The 18,286-nt window shown below is 31.9% G+C and overlaps 1 protein-coding gene across 2 annotated transcripts; it reads right to left on the bottom strand.

Annotated features, from left to right (window-relative positions):
- Positions 1–12,322: 12,322 nt before the first annotated feature.
- Positions 12,323–16,570, bottom strand: LOC112514654 (TORTIFOLIA1-like protein 3). 2 transcript variants are annotated; one of them, XR_003069427.1, is made up of 6 exons: positions 15,589–16,570; positions 15,407–15,512; positions 14,554–15,026; positions 12,940–13,090; positions 12,682–12,799; positions 12,323–12,588 (listed from the first exon to the last, which is right to left on the bottom strand). XR_003069427.1 is itself a non-coding variant. In XM_025121240.1 (5 exons), exons 1-4 carry the CDS (start codon positions 16,387–16,389, stop codon positions 12,707–12,709), a joined length of 1,764 nt encoding a protein of 587 aa, XP_024977008.1. In that variant the 5' UTR covers positions 16,390–16,570; the 3' UTR covers positions 12,323–12,588; positions 12,682–12,706. The 2 variants fall into 2 exon arrangements, 1 of the variants encoding a protein (XP_024977008.1); XM_025121240.1 differs by having other exon boundaries at positions 12,682–13,090.
- Between the last annotated feature and the right edge of the window lie 1,716 nt (positions 16,571–18,286).

The raw sequence follows: 18,286 nt of genomic DNA, 5'->3' as shown, positions 1-18,286 counted from the left end.
TCCGTCTCTCCCCATTAAAAAGCATGTTTATTTCATTTATTAAAAAACTCTACAAACAAAAAATTTCTGATCTATACAGACAAATTAATTCAAACATGCAACTTTATTTATACATGATTTAATGGAAAATGATCAAACAACCCCTTAATTTGTGTTCATGTTTTTCCCAACAAGAACAGGAGCGTCTTTAATTAATTATTCAAATTTTCTTTGAAATGAAAAATCAAATTTGAAAATTAGTTTCTCCATTTTAAATATTACATTATTAATTATATTATTTAAATATTTCATACATTTAATTACATATTATCTGTCTTTCATAAATATTTAATTTCAAGATTTCTTATTAGTGGGAATATAATAAAAATACATCTCCCGTGTTAATCATTTTTTTGGGTTTTTTTTCTAAATTTGGCGAATTTCACATTCTCTGCTACTTTCTTTATTTTAGAGAATATATTGAAAATAAAATTTTGTTCAAAATCTTTATTTACTTTATTCTAAAAAAATCTTTTTGAAATGCTTTAATATTTGTTAGTAAGGGGTTGTTTTTTTACCTCTTAATAGTTTCATTAATAGACAACCTCTGAATCGCTAAGAGGTGAATCTTGTTTGGCAAAAAAAAAAATTTGTTTGTTAATGGTTCTAAAATCCTCTGAATATTTTTGTATCTTGGGTATTCTTTAACCATTCAACGCCCTAATTATATTCTGAACAATTACCAAACAATTATATTTCATTTTGCAGTACATCACAAGAGTCTTTTAATCATTCTGATCACTTAATTATTCTGCAATAAACCATCAAGCAACTACCAAACAGTTCTAAAATGATAATTAAGTACAAAATGTTTGATTAGTTATTAAATGATAAAAAAATTAATAAAAATAAAAAAATTCCTAATTTCAAATTAAAAACAAAAGAAATGTTGTTGTAAAAATATTTATCTAAAAACCTTTTTTTACATATATTCAAAAGTAAGCTACAAAGGTCCATGTGGTTCGTCAAAAACAACACTTTTAGTTATTATAGGGCCTGTTTGGGATTGCTTGTAAAAACAAATTATTGATTTATTCCGGTGTGGCACCAGTAATAAGCATTTTTAAGTGTTTGGATAAACAACTTATACCGGTGTCAAACGGATAATACGGAGTTTTTGAAGAAGTTAAACCATTCTGACTTATAATAATTTAATAAGTGTTTTTGTAGAAAAATATAATTAAGTTGTTTCAAATAAGCAATCTCAAACACCTCCATAGTTTCGAATTACAAGATTACCATCGTATTTTGCAAAACTATCCAGGTTTTATCTCCTCCTTAACTGTTGTTAAAAAATCTGTTAAATGAGGGACGTTTTCATCTTTATATGATTTTTTTGTCTTTTAATCATTCAAAATCGATTTTATGATTTGGTATATGTGTTTTTTGATGATAAAAAAAGAAAAGAAAACGTCTATTATTTAATGAAATTTTTAACAGTGGTTCTAGAAATGGACCAAATTCGAATGTTTTTACAACCATGATGGTCATCTTATCATTTCAAAATTGTTATTTTTGACAGATCAGATGATCAATTTTATAATTTAATCCAATTTTAATAAAAGAAAATAAAAATAATGATAGATGAAATTGATGTCAGCATCAAGTTGCTAAAATAGTTGTGGGGACAGAAATATCTTCAAATCTCATATCCAAATGACCAAACAAGATGATGCCTTTCAAGATTCTTATCCTCTCTTAATTCCACCCTTTTTTAATTTTTATTTTCATTTTTAATTAATATTAAAACTCATAATTGATTTAATAAACATGCCAATGAGCTCATTCTAGAGATACATATAATATGGTTTCTTCATTCTTATTTATTTTTTAGTTGTATTTTCGAGTCCCTTTTTAAATCAAAAATCAACTAAAATAACCGATTTATATATGGTGTATTAATTAAATAACCACTTTTCAAGAACTGTTAACAAAATAATCATTAGGATCGCCCCCGAGGGCGATTTGACCAAAATAGTACAGAAAGGTCCCACATATATCTAATTTAAAGAACAAAAATAAGATATTTTACCTGAAATAGTGGTCGCCCCCACCTACCCTAGGATCACCCCATGTTGTTAAAAGTTCATCAAAAATGGTTATTTTGTTAGTGTACAATGTATAATTTGGTTATTTTTGGTTAATTTTTCTTTTTAAATTAATTATTTTTTACATATATGCTTTATGTATTACGTAAACCAAACCATATTCGTCTGATAAAAAGAAAAGATAAAAATGTGAATTTGTGTAAAAAATTACAAATTTGTGTTAAAAAAGAAAATATTTGCATAAAAAGTACGTATTTGCATGGTTAGTTTCTGAATTTACTTGAAAATGTGGCTAAAAAGTAAAAAAGGGTGGAAAGATTGATTATTTCAGTCAATTTCACATATAATTTCGAAATAACATCTGGTCCTTAGACAAAAAAATTAGGATGAATATAGACTCATCGATCATAATCGTTTACTGATCATATTCAATTTCTTTTCTTCTCGTTTGAAGATGTAAAAGAATTTATTTATTTATTATACAGAAGTAATAATCAGTCACCCATTTTTTAAAAGTATTAGTTATAAGGGATGTTAATCAAACCCAATTAGGGTATTGATCAGCCATTTTTCATATCGGCCTTCAATTTAAGACTCGAAAAACAAGGATCGTCTTAGGCCTGAAGGTTTCGTGTGGATCCATTGCTCGGTACTGGAGGATCAATGCTTGGTTTTTGCTGGGTTCGAATCCGGATAACTTGTCTTTTGTGCATTTTTAATGGGTTGTGTAAGTTAGGTAATGAGTCAAAATAAATAATTTTAAAACGGGTCAAACCGATCCAAGACGTTTTTACGCACTGTTCATATTTTCAAAATTAACAAGTATGACTTACAAAAAACTATATTTTTTTAATCAAGCGGTTTATAAGCATTCAAATACACTTTTACACGTTCAAGTTGTTTGACCTAAACCACAAAGTGGTGCCTGCTTGGTTTGAGCTTAGCTCCAAAGATGAAAAGTACTAGGAGGTCTCAGGTTCAAATTCAATGAGGAATAAAAATCCCCTTGTAGCCACGGAGGTTCAAATGCGGTGACTTCGGGCTATTTGCAAAACAGGTGGTCGTCCTAGGATTAGTCGGCTCGCATAGCGGGTTGGATATCCAGATTAATAAAAAAAAAAGTTGTTTGACCTATTTGGCATTCAAATACACTTGTTTGGCCCGTGTTTAGTTCGGATAAGTCTTCTATTTTCACTCGGTTTGACACACTTGCAATAATACATCTCAAAATCACACGTTCTGAACATTTGCAATGTATTAATCGGACATAAGAGGTTTGTTTGTAATCACTCATAAACAAACAATGTTGCATATCAAGTCAAAAAGCATTAGCTTTTACAAAACATATAATTTAATATGCATACGGCTTATGTGGTTAAGACATCTTATCAAAATGTATATGTTTATGTTAAATCACAGTCATCATCCAAATTCAACCCGCATTTAGGGTCTTTTAGCTAATGCTGAGAAATAAAAATGGAAATGAAAATGAAAATGACAGTAAATGAAAATGGGAATGAATTTGAATTCCTTCAGTTTAACCAGGAATGAAATTTTGGGATTTTGAAGGAATGAATTATATTATAGAAAACCAGGAATGAAAATGACCTCATCATAACACGTTACTTTAGTCTTGACCTCCCTGTCATTTAAAACACTGATAAAAATTAAATCATATCAAATCCGTTTAACACTGATAATAAACCCATTTTTTAACCACAAGGGTGGTGCCTGATTGGTTTGAGCTTGGCTCTCAAAAATACCAGGAGGTCTCAGGTTCAAATCTAAGGAGGAATAAAAATCCTCTTGTGGCCACAGAGGTTCAAATGCGGTGACTCCGGGTTATCTGCAAAGCAGGTGGTCGTTCTGGAATTAGTCGGCTCGCATAACGGATTGCATATCCAGGTTAATAAAAAAAAACCCTTTTTTTAACATATTTATATTATGATAATTTTTATCCATTATCTTTTATCTTTGTGAAATATTTTCTTAAATAAACTTACACCAAATCCAACCATTTAATCACATTTTAAATTAAAAAAAATAATATAATAGCAAGAGAAAAAGGCATAAAAAGTCATTTTCTTACTTTAAAATTTATTAAATAATAAATAAATAAATAAAAATGTGGTTACTTTTGGATGATGGCCATTGATGGTGGGAAGCATTTGGGTGAAGGATAAGTAGAGATAAGGTGTTATCTGCACCCCACCACCTTTACCTACTTATATACCAATCATGCTCATTTTTCTTCTAGACCTTTCTATTTTCTTTGGACTTTTTTTTCCTACAATTTTCTTGTTTTTTTTTAATTATTTAAATAATTAAAATATAGAAATCTAGTGGTTGAATTAATCAATAAATAGGGGTGTTTATTTGTTGAAATTTGTTGGATTTAAATGAACTCAGTGTTTAAAAAGACGTGTCATAACGTTTGTAATAACACGTTATGATATAAGACGTGTCTCTACTGTTATGATAAGACATATAGTGTTTTTGTAAGACGTAGCTTATGTCATGGCGTCTTGAGGCGTGTAGTGGTTTCGGCGAGCGTTTTTTACAAGGTGTGACGTATTCTCAGATTATTATTTTTTTTAGTTTTTTTAACCTTTGGATCTTTATACTTTTAAATTCAGATTTTACAGTTTTATGGATATTTATCGACATCAGTGACAATTTTTCGAATTATTAAACAGAGTTGTAAAAAGTTACGTTTCTAAGTTCTATTTTAAATACTTAATTAAAGATTATTTTTATAATAGGGTTTAGTATAAATGTAAGTTTTTTAATATTATTATCTGATTGGATGATTATATATATATATATATATATATATATATATATATATACTATAAGGGTACTTGCGAAATTTCGTGAAATACATCTTGATTTTAATATTTCATTTTATTCATGATCTCGGTCGATGTTATAATATGGTCTTATGTGATTTTAAAAAAAACGATGATGTTCTTATTTTAGAATAAAATATAAATTTGAAGATATCATAAAAAATTGACAAAAAATATATATCAATATTAATATCAAATTATTTGTGAGTAATTTTTTAATTCAATTTTTTATTATAATTTAATTTAGGTTCAATAACAAATTAATTTATATTTAGTTTAATAATATAATTTTCTTATAACTATAATAATTAAGTATTTTGTTAAAACTTAATGATTATCCTAATTATATTTTAGATTTTTTATATTTAAAATAAGATGTTTATTCTCTATTTAATTATGTTTATCTGCAGTTAGTTACACAAATTCAAATATGAAGCTTTAATAAGTTGTACTTACGCACAATTTACTTGTAATCTTGAATTTTAAGTAATATGCATCATACAAATTCTCCATCTTGTTACGTCTTGAAAAACATTGCACTCTCGCTATGACATGTAAGGCTTGAGGTTTGATCTCGCCGCCTAGCTACCCTTCCCGCTATTTTGAATCTTGGGTGGATTTGATCCAATCAAATGTAATGAATGATTGTATCGGAACAATTATATCCATTCAATATTTTTATTGAATATTCATTGAATCAGATTGGTTCCATCCAATATTTTGATTCAGTTTTCAACCAATTATTATATATTCTCTTAATTTATTAAAAAAATACTACATATAAATATCAACTAAATAACAATGTCGTATGATGTTTAATAATTATATATAGTTACTAATTAAATGAAAGTTGTATTGATAATTAGATGGTTATTGGATTAAATCAATTCATATTATTGGATTTTGGATTGTCATCTAAGAATCGACTAATCTAATTTGAATGTTGAAATTTTGGATCTGATTCAATCCAATTACAATTATAGGATGGTAAAAAACGTGATAATTTTAAACGGTTTTAAATATTTTTTCTTGGTTGGCAAAATCAGATAATTTTTGTCAATTACAATTATTTGTAAGATGAGTGATGTTAAATTCTCATTATTTAACCTAGAGATGCAATTATATATACATTATGAGGGTTGTCCTTAACATGTTAAATGTAAGATTTTGAACAGGGCCCTCGAAATTTTGGAGCCCAAATTTACACTTGTTCAGGGTCTTTTATCGACTTGTGTATAATTATAGTCGAAATTCTTTATGTTCAAACCATTAATTGTTTAGTTTCAGATTGTTAATCGTTTTAGGTTTAGTCCATTTTTATTCTTAACATATATTCTCTGTTATCTCATTTATGCAATGTAATCAAAAGTTTTGGATGTAACAAGGCCTCCAAAAAGATTGGAACGTCCATGTACATTATCTAGTATGAACGTCCAGTCTACTTGGGCCTATCTAATCAACCAAAAAAGCCCAGATATGATTCTTAGGTTGAAATCATTGACCGCTTTCGATCATACGGGTTAGATTTTCACCAATCTTTACAAAAGCAAGTATGTGCTTTTGTACTTCAAAATCTGATTAGATTTTCACCAATCTTTGGTCTGTAAGATATTACTGATTTAAGAACCGTTGTCATCCTCTACTTGTTATGAGGCTAGTCGAAAGATGCCTTAAGAAGGGATATTCTCAATTCAGTATTAATAAAAATATACTTTAGACATTTAATTATCAGTAAAAACAATATATCAAAACAAAATTTATATTTCTTTAGGAAAAAAAATTAGACTAATAAATACATGTTGCACATTGCAGTATTTGATTATTTCAATGTCTTAACTAAGAATATAATCGATTAAATTGAATCAAACTGTAAGCGGGTTTCCTCATCGGGGATCCTTAGGGAAGATGATCAAGTTGGCCCTTGCAAACAGCTTGAGGCTATATCTCCCTTCAGCCCGTTGAGCGAAATGCAGTGTAGATGCTACATAGTTGGTTCTCATTCTTCAGAGACTACCAGTCTGTGCATAAGATATCATGCATCTGGTGTTATTTCTTTAAAAACTCTAAAATTTAAACTTGACTATGAATTAAGACCCTATTTTTGCTCCATACGTTAAAAAACGTATTTTGCATATGATTTGCCGACTTTAATATAAAAAAGCAAGCGGGTTTATATAATTATATTCTATAATGTGTGCATGATAAGCATTATTAAAGATCTTCTTTTTTATTTTTATCCTTTCTTAAATTAATCCAAAATTGTCTTCATAAAGCTGGCGGGAATATCAAAAAATACTGTCGATTGATAATCTTGACATTAACCTCCAGTTATATTATACAAAAACCAGATATTAAGTCAATTTTAAAATTGTTGCATAATGGATACTATTTATGAGACTTTTCATTACATAGATTTCATACAACGACTATTTATTATCAGTATTATTTTAAATACAACAGTGTTATATTTATCTGTAAAAATGTATAAAAGAAACTATATGATTTATTTAAAACGAATTTTAAGAGAATATAAATTATATTTTAAAATAATATCACTTGCATATAATTAAATTTGTAATTGTACTATATGATTAATATTTAATACCTTATTATTAGCATTAATTAATTCAAGTTGTATTAATTAAACAATAATTTGACCACTAATCCCTTTTGACTTTAATTAAAGAAATCCCCACATGAAATGTGCCAATTTGTCTCTACCTTTTTCTTGTTTTTCTCCCCACAAGATAACAATTTTATTTAAAATTTTGATTTATTTTAAATATAAATTTTTTTTTTTTATTAATCTGGATATCCAATCCGCTATGCGAGTCGACTAATGTTAGGACGACCATCTGTTTTGCAGATAGCCTGGAGTCACAGCATTTGAACCTCCGTGGCCATAAGGGGATTTTTATTCCTCTTTGGATTTGAACCTGGAACTTCGTAATACTTTTGACCTTTGGAGCCAAGCTCAAACCAATCAGACACCACCCTTGTGGTTTAAAATATGTTTTTTAATGTAAAATGATAATGTTATTAATATTGATCATGTTATTTTTGATGTATTTTATTAAATTATATATGTAATCTATTATAAAATTGATTACAAGGGGTTGAGTTCACGTGAGACAAGATTGTTTTTGTGAGATACATGAGACAACATCTTTACACTTGAAATTTCACAATAAAATGTTGTTAATGTAAAAAAAACAGCAAATTATGAAGCTTCAAGTGTAAAAATGTTGTCTCACGAAAACAGTCTTGTCTCACATGATCCCAAGTCTTATTTAAATCAAACCATAACATTAAAATGTAAAAAAAAAAAAGACGTTGATAGTGTGAATATGGAATTGGTAAGGCGGTTCACATAACATATATCGCGGGTTCATTTAGCTCACTCTTGTTGCAGTTTAAAGTAGTAATAATTTGCAACAGTAGAGAAATTCCGTATTATTTTTTACTTTTAAGATTAAAATTAATTAGATTATTACTATTTGACATCGTAATAATCAAATCTGCAATATTTTGTGAATCCTTGTAGAAAGCCCTCAGATTAGATTACTACAGACGATCATATACAAAAAATGGTGATTAAGGTGACATCGTGGCAGGGAACAACAACGCAAGCGGAGTCGTTTTCCGTCAAGAGCTTCCATGATTATGAATCAAGAAGTTATCAATCACACCATTTTCATAATTATTGATCAAATTCTTGACATAAATCGTCAATACTGGTTGAGACATTAACATTATCTCCTCCACATTTTTCTTTTGCTCGTTTTCTTATCCCAGATCAATCAAATCTACATAAAAATAATATGTTTTATCAGGAAAAAAAATTGTTGGTTTTAAGCGAAATCGCTGGCTGCCAAGAGTTCCAATTTTTATGAACCGACAAGATGTCAGTCACGTTATTTTTGGTTAGTTTTTTTGATCAAATTCTTTGATGTAAATCATTAATAGTGATGGAGACATTAACATTATCCCCTTCAAACTCTTCTTTTATCTGTTTCCTCAATTATTTCTCTAATTTAAAACTGTGTATGAGATTTTCATCTCACATGGCTCCTAAGTGTTAAACGAAAGGAGAAGAAATCTTCTTTCGGTTTTGATTACCTTCCTCGCGTTTCTTATCCCAAATCAATTAAAATTAGATAAAATCGATATATTTGTCAAAAAAAAAAAAAAAACTGTTACTGTATACACGTTGTGACACCTTAAAATGCAAGTTGTGATACACTGTAAAAAACGAAAAAGCATAATGTGATACTTGTGTTATTGGCATGATGGCATCAAAGATAACACAGTGTAGAAGGAGATGAATTTCTTATTTATGGGAGTTATGAGTTTTCTATTTATGACGAGAATAAATTAATTAATTGTGTTTATGAGTTGTCCTTTCTATTACTAAATTACCCTTTTTCTTTTTATTTAATAAATAAAATAATTATCTTAAACAAGTGACTTATATCACATAAGATAATCTAACGTTTTGATAAGATGTTTTCTAGTTTTTCATTTACTTACAGTTTTTCTCTGAACCTCAGTATCTCTCTCTCTCTCTCTCTCTCTCTCTATATATATATATATATATACATATATATATATACACACACACACACTAGGTTCGATCCCTTGTATTACACGGGGTAATTTGAAAAAAATTAAATCATGTCAGGAACTTATCTTACAGATATGAATGATCATCGAAAGTACGATGCTACTTCAGACTTGTACTCTTAAAATAACTCTGAAAAATGACTCTTCAGACTTGAATTTAGAAATGAAACTATATTAATAATTAGTTAAAATAAAGTGAACCCTAGAATAAAATTAAATGTGTTATTTTGAACAAATGTAGACATATTTTTGGCAAAAAAAAGAACCTTTTATAGCCGGCGTGTTAACCAACAAAACTCGTCTTACAGAACTCCTTGACAACATCAGCAAGTGATAGCTGAAAGCTGTCACGATAAGCTAAAAGCTGGCTCTTCAGTGATAGCTGAAAGCTGGCTCTTCAGTGATAGCTTAAAGCTGTCACGATTAACTGAAAACACAAGTTGAAGGCTGTCAGCAATAACTTGTCAGATTAGCTGAAAGCTGTCAGCAATAACCTATCAGATTAGCTGAAGATTGTCAGTGATAAGCTGTCAGCGATAAGCTGAGAGCTGTCACGATAAGCTGAAAACACAAGCTGAAGGCTGTCAACAATAAACTGTCAGATTAGTTGAAGGAAATTAATCAGAACTAAATCATGTTTAGTAAATAAATCAGTTAAACCATGATAAAAAAAGAAGATACATTTTTAGAGGGACATGCGTCAACCAAATAGGCCTCTTTGAACCACTAATGTAAATTGTGTCTAGATACATGTTTAGGCGGGAAAATAAGATAACTGACTCACCAGAAAATGACACGTGTCACCCAAGTTACTTATTTATTAGATGTATAGATATACATGTGAAAGTAAAATACCACTTTCAAAGAGAGTTGAATAAAGATAAACCAAACCACCCGAAAGAAGAATTAAAACTTCAAATCAAGTTTTAAGTAAAAAAGACAAGTCTAACACATTGTGTTTGGGCCTTTTGGGCCCTAATTGTGCAAGATAAAGGGCGTATTATTTCAATGGGGGCTATAACGCTTTTGTAATTGGGCTTTTTATTGTTTCGATTCGAAAGACAATTGTGCCATTGCAGGGTTGTTGACACTTGACAAAACCGTGGAACCATCGGCAGATAGGATGGTTCAATTATGGATCTTACGATCGATTAACTTGTTTCGGTGCTACGTTACTTATCGTATTGCAATCAAATGTTCAAAAATGAGTTAATGTTGGTAATTACCTATTACACACATATACATAGGATTAGGTTATAGGAAAAACGTTAAATAAATGAAAATTCGAAAAACCATGAAAAACCGGATGAAAAAGTATATTAATATGTAATTTATTTGCTCGAATTTTGTTCATTTTTGTCCTTTTTCGAATAAAAACCAGAAGTGAGGTTTTTTAATTTAAAAAAAATATTGTTATAACTTTTCATATAATCACACCCAATAAATAAGATGTTTTCCAGTTTTTCATTTGTTCAAGGTTTTCTCCTAAACCTTACTTTGTACACATAAATAATATTCATACATGATAACATGTTTCAATCCTCCATCTCATCCAATCTTATGGTTATGATTAACTTTTCAAAATCTAATGGTTATGATTAACTTTTCAAAATCTAGGTAACAAGGTTATGAAAGTAATTTACACTCTTAAGAATTATCAAAATTAAAATTAATATATTATTGGATTATAATTAACTCGTGATTTTTTTTTCACTTTTTGTTAATGATTTTCTCTGTTTGGATCCATATATGATAAGATTTTTCGTTATATATCACATGTGAAACACACAATTAATCCACAACTTTTTTCGGTTTTTAGGATCCACAACATTACTTCCCCAGTTTGTATCACATGTGATCTACTACTCAATGTAATACATATACCGAACTAATTACAAATCATATGATTTGAAACACAAATAAACCACAACTATTATGTTACTTATGATTAACACGTTTTTTTTTCTATAAACATAGTAAAATACAATAAAGTAGGGCAAAAAGTTAGGACTTATTGATGACCCCAACCGCCCCGTACGAAAACCACAATGAAAGGGGCATTTTCTTTTACCAACCAAGAAAAAACAATATTCATATCATGAAATGTAACAAATTTAATAATAATAATAAATTGACAGCTACAAATATTTACTTTAAGATGGGGCGAGTAGTACGTGATAGAGATAAGAGGTAGAGATAGAAGATAAGGGTAGTTGTAGCAAACACAATATGATACACACGCGCAGGGACAAAGAGCGGTCACGTGCCAACTGCCAAACCAAAAAGATGGTTGTACACGGGCTAACATATAAAGACCCCGCTGTAAATGTAGTAGTACTAGTACCACAAGTGGACACGGATCAAGTTTAAAGCAGATTGTGGAATCCATGTGAACATGCAACATTTAATCCATGTTTCTTTTCCATTTTATATCTTTTTACTTGCCTACTCGATGTTCAAATAACAAGGCTAAATATCGTGAGAATGTAAGAAATGAAGGTTCCATATGAGGATCACTGAAAAAATTGATTTGAAGATACATGTGTGAACCCATATGAATAATCTGTAATGTCGCATATCCAAATAGATTTTCTTAGGATTTTTTCAATTATGAACCTTTATCACAATATTTAGCCTTCTTATTTGAAACTTACCCTACTATATTGATTTGTCAGATGCACAAAAAGAAAGAAGGATGGCATGGTACAGTCTTTCATCATGCATCTCACCAACCTATAATAAACAAACATAAAAGCATAGGGAGAAAAGGAAGCCCAGAAATTGCTACGAATCATCAAACATGTACCCTTACTAATCATGACCAGCATGCAAATAAATGGCAACACTAATTTAAGAAAAGAAAAGGCAAAAGGGAAATGCCAAATAAGGGCACAGTTTTTCTTCTATACACAAATATGCCCTTTACATAATACCAACCTCTTAAATAACAACACTCAACATCCCTTTTTCTTGTATTTCTTACCCAGAAAAGAGGCAACGATGTTCGTTTCCGTGAATGTGATTATAAACTACGAAAAAAAGAGAACGAAAAGGAAATGTGTGAGTTCCATAAAAAGAATTCAGGTCCGGGTTCATGAGGGCGAAAAGTAGCTGAAACGTACCTCGGAATAACTCTAGCAGATGATATTATTTGTGGGTTGAGGTTCCAGTGCATGACGTTCTATGGGACTCACGGTGCACCTCAGCCAACGGATTCTTGATCAACCCGCTACCACCTTCCTGGAAACGAAATGGAGTGTTTTGAAGGTTATATGATTCAAGATCCTTGTTCATGTGGTGGATTGCAGCCACAGATGTTCGCAAGTTTGAATTTTTAATTTCTGGTTTCCTCCAGAGCTTAGAGCTCAAAAGATCTGCACCTGGTAACTTGCAACACAGGGTGGGTTCGGGATTTGATACCCGACCAGTTGACTTGGCCAAATCAAATGAAATCTCGTCAAGTGTTAACTCTAGACCATGCACACGCGACTCCAGTGACCGCATCCCATTCTGTGAGCTCCCGATAAATTTCTATCATTTAAGACAGAGCAACAAAAAAACATATGAGAAGTTGTCTTTATAGGAAACATGGTATTACATTAACATTTATATGAGTCGAGGATAAAAAAGAAACAACAAATATTAAGTTGTTATGGGGATTTATAATGATTAAGAAGATCATAAATACTTAAACAAGTTCCAGAAGTATAACTCATAGATTCATGTCTCTAGCAACAATTAAGACTATTTGGCAAACTAGTTGTTAGCTGCTTCATAACCTAGCTGATAAACTAGTTATGTTTGGTAAAAACTAGCTTATAAGGTAGATTGACAATGTAAAAATGACCCAAGACATGTTAAAAAGTTAATTAGAAAAATATAAGGAGCATAATTATAAAGAAAAAAACATGAATAAAAGCCCCTAGAGCTGCTTATTGATACACTACTTCAAGTAAAATTTCAAAAAGCTAGCTTATAAGCTAGTTTATGACTTAATTAAATGGAGATTTTTCAATAAGCTCAAAAAAGAAAGTCAGCATACGGTGGCCAAAGGCCTAAACTTTTCTTTCGGGAGAAGAGGGGGGGGGGGGGTTCGAAGCCAATCTATTACCAATTTCTGATTGTTCACTTGTTATAATACAAAAGACTCTAATATCCCAGAAAAGGAATTCACTGCTACTATTTTTCTGTCCTAAGAAACGGTCAATTTTGAACATCGTTTTGTAAATTGTATTTAATGATGGGTACTATCGTCCAAACAAATTTTCATTAATGTTCACTCGTTTCTGTCAGAGATGGGTTAGGTATTCTAGTAGGATTTGTTAGATCCCAACCAGTTGGTGGGAAGGTACAACTAATTATCAAGTCCCATATTAAATTAGTGTTCCCAAATTATGCTGTGACCAACATTCATTAGTGTGTTTGAAAAGATACCGGCCATAATTACCATCGAAAGAGCAATCAAACTAGGTTGCCTTAGAAGCAAAATGTATTCTAACCACATTGGTTCATATAGACAAATTGAAGCCTAGATTAGAGAAACAAACCAGCTCAACTAAATTGGTAAAAGTTGCATAAACCACACCGATGCCAACAACAATTCCAAACTTAAATCAATTTCTGGTTATCTAAGCTGCATAAATATAATCTTTTCTCCATATTTGCATAGGCTCATATATGATGAATTCAAAATAGTTTGCATCTATGAATACCATGTTGACCACTACAAATGAGAAAGTGAAACAGTGATAACAATGGCAGGCTGTATATATGATCAAATCGAAACAGTTTGTATCTATGTATATTTTTATATCAATATACTTCAACCAGCCAATCCACAACAACCGTATTGTTGTCTCATGTTAAGTGACTATTTATCTAATATGAGTGAAAACAAATTGAACAGATTTTTTGTACCGTCTAGTCAGATTCAAATTGCACTTGATAACAACAAATTACTTCAAAACAATTATTGAGCATTACTAGCAAATTACCTCTAGAAGATCAAATAAGTTGGACTGTTGGGTTTCAATTTGAACAAGCTGATTGCGGATCAGAGACAAGTCTTCAGGATCTTGTTGAATAGAATTGATATTCAAATTGGCATCGCTCCCTGCAACTCTGGAATTTGACCTGTCTTCATAAAATTGAGATTCATGCATCTTTTCATCAGATATTTCACCGAAGAGGGCCCGTTTTGTTTCTTGTTTCATAAATCTAGGTTTGAGATGACCCTCATCCTCAGCGACCAGAGTGGCAGGAGGAGCCACAACAGCAGTGTCACGCTTTTGATCATTCGGCTTCTTGCGATCCAGCTTACGAAACATGGGTGGACTAGTTTTCCTACTGCTATTTTCGAATGACATTCTTCTTGTCGCAGTGCTGGTAGAAGAACCATAGGGCAATGTTCGTTTACTTATTATTTGAGGTGTCCTTGGTGGATATCTTACATCACTAGCAACTTCTTCTGCCATATCACACATCAGAAACCAGATTATTTTGGGTAATTCAGAATATCATCAAGAACACCAACAAATACGCATACACATTACAAACCAAAAACTTAGGGGAATTAAGAATCCAAACGACTTGTTCATATCATCACACAAATGCATATGAACTATAATTACAGGAAGAAAATTAACAATGTATATAGTCATTAATTTGAGTTCCTTTGATAAATTATATGCGAACTACAAATTTGAATGGAATAAACTGCTAGAGAAAGAAGGGATCTGCAATACAACTTTACGAATGTGGGTACGTTGCTCTGGCTTGTAACCAAAAATTAAATGTTCTGCAATTATGCAAATATTTTGAAATTTCAGATATGATAATTCTTCGAACCTTTAGAAGATTGAGATTGCCGTGGTGCCGATACCTCCTCCGGGGCATCTGGAATTGCATTCCAAGCTTCGATCATCTGATTCATCGTCGCCCTTACGCCTTTCACCTACAAAATAATCGAAATTCTCGATGTAAACCCACATACTCACTACTCGATTTTAATTCAACGATTAGTATTATACCTTATCGAATTTTTTCGCCTCGAATGTCTTCAAGCACGAAGCCTTGAACTCCGGCAACAAATCCGTCTCCACAACAGCCAACTTCTCGAGCACTTCCGCTGCTGCCTTCCGCACAGCCCAATCCTCACTTTTGGCCACGAATTCAGCCATAACCTTCACTAAATTCCTCACAATTACCGGACTCGAAGCAGCACCGACGCTTATCACACTCTCTACGACCCCCAGCAATGCCGCCTTCGCCTTAAAGCTATCGTTCTTCAACAGCTTCTCTATCCTCGGTAGCAACCTCCTCAAGTAAGCCGTGTCTGGATCCGGTGCGCTGTTGATAACCGAGGCCAAGCACAAAGCCGCGCCGATCTGAGAGTTCAAATCCTGTTCAGTCACCAACGCGTCAACGAAAGGTTTCGCTACCGACGTAAACGGATGTTTGGTGATGTTAGAGGCGATGGAACCGGTCGCGGCAACGCAGGCGGAGCGGACCGCAGTGTCGGGGTCACGGAGTCGGCGGACAACGGCAGACAGGAGTTTTGACAAATAAGGAGATAAAACGTCTCCGTGAGCTTCAGATAAGGTAGAAATCAAACGGACGCATTGTTTACGAACCGGCGACTTGTCGGTGGAGTCGGTGACGGAGATGGAAGAGAGAAACGGAGGTATGGATTCGTGATTGAGCGTTTTGGCAATGGACTCGAGCTCAGTGGCGGCGGCCGAGTGTGTATCCCGGTCAGATAGTTTGTTGAGGCACACGAGTACTCGATGCTTGAAGTCCCTGTTGCTGGCAGCGTTTTTAACCAGTGCCATTGTATTTTTGTTTAGAAGAATGGAGGTTTTTCACGGTGGTGGTTTATCTGAAATTTCCGGTAGCATGGCCGGAGATGAACAACGGCGGTTCGGTGCGGCGGTGCCGTGTTTGGGTTTCTGAAAGCAGTTATACGTATGTTTTGTTTCTGCTTCCTTCTAAAGAGGATGAGACTTTAATAGACATTTTTTTACAGGGAACACCGTGAAGTCGAGTACTTTTCCCTTTTCTTTTATCTAATCAATCCTCAGTCTACGACGTCGTTTGAAATTTACAAATTTTAATAGAATTTTTTTCTGTTTTTTGGTTTTATTTGCAAGAAAATTGCACCAAAATGGAACCAACTTTCACCTAATTCTTATTTTGGGGAACTAACTTTCAAAATCGTCATTTTGTGAAACCAACTTGCATCTGATTCCTATTTTGGGGAACCAACTTTCAAAATCGTCATTTTAGGGAACCAACTTGCACCTGATTCCTACTTTATGAACCAACTTGCAACATAATTATAGAAAAATAACTAAAATTCGTTTTTTTTTCAAAAATTAATGCAATAAAATCTATTTTTCATTTCAAATCTCGTTTTTTTTAATTCAAATATCAAATTGAACATTTTTAAAAAAAGAAATCCAAATTACCACAATAAAAATTGTTTTTTACTAATGCAAAAAAAATCAATTTAATAGAAAAAAAATTAATTGATGCAATAAAAAATAAATATTAAATATCACATTCAAGATTTTTATATCTAGCCAATTGCATCAATTGATTTTTTTCTATTAAATTGATTTTTTTGCATTGGTAAAAAATAATTTTTATTGTGATAATTTAGATTTTATTTTATTTAATTAAGTTTTTTGACTTTATAAAATTTTATATTAAAATTATACTAATAATAAAAAAAATATATAGCTTTAAAGTACACTGATATTTAGTTTGTTCAGAAAGCATATAGTTTTTTTGAGCCATACTCGATCACAACAATTTCCAAAAGCTTTATGCTTATGAACATTTCTCCTTTTTTTTTTTAACAGCAAATATTATAAAACCAATAAACAACACGCTAGCAAGCCGTTAGCGGATACAAAATCGCCCTTAACGGGCTACTACACCAAAGTTCCCAATCAAGATGTTTACAATTTTTCGATCTAACCTTAAGCCAATTGAAAGAAAAGAGAGCAATATCTTTGAAGATCGCCTTCGGCATTTTAGCCGGTTTGTTATGAACAAGATCATTACGATTAGCCCAAATAAGCCAAATGAACACCAAGAGAATCATCTCCATAGCCTCAGCCGCCTTCTTTCCTTTGAACAGGAACTTTGTCGCCGCTATGAACTCCGCCAAATTAGTAGCTTGAAAAGGAAATCCCGGCCACCAATTTTTTACAAGCGCGCCAATTTCTTTAGTCGTGGAGCATCCAAAAAATAAATGATTTTCCGTTTCTGGATGACAAAGACAGCACGGACACATATACGAATCCATACGAATACCTCTATTCATAAGATTACATCTAGTGGGCAGCCTAGATTTGGATAAGCGCCAAAAAAGCATATTAACTTTACTTGGAACTGATTTGTTCCACAACGTACACCTGTGATCCGATTGAAGAACCCGCTCTTCAATTTTTTCCCTACACGTCTTAACCTTGAATACACCATCGTTAGAGAGAGACCAAACACGGTTGCCACTTGAGTCCAATGACCAGAAGTTGGTAAAATGAAGACCCACTTTACTCAAAAGAGAGTTCCACTTCGTGATCGCACCCCATACCCCCGACTTCCTACTACCATCACGAAATAAACCGCCATCCATGCCATGGAAAGACTTGATGCAGTTTTTCCATAAACTATCCTCGTGTGAGGAATCTCGACCACCATTTCCCAATAAGACTCCAGTTA

Source organism: Cynara cardunculus, assembly GCF_001531365.2.
Source record: "Cynara cardunculus var. scolymus isolate 2C chromosome LG 6, CcrdV1, whole genome shotgun sequence".
In the NCBI taxonomy this organism is placed as follows: domain Eukaryota; kingdom Viridiplantae; phylum Streptophyta; class Magnoliopsida; order Asterales; family Asteraceae; genus Cynara; species Cynara cardunculus.
The sequence above is the reverse complement of the archived record's forward strand: the minus strand, read 5'-3'. Positions and strand labels throughout refer to the sequence as shown.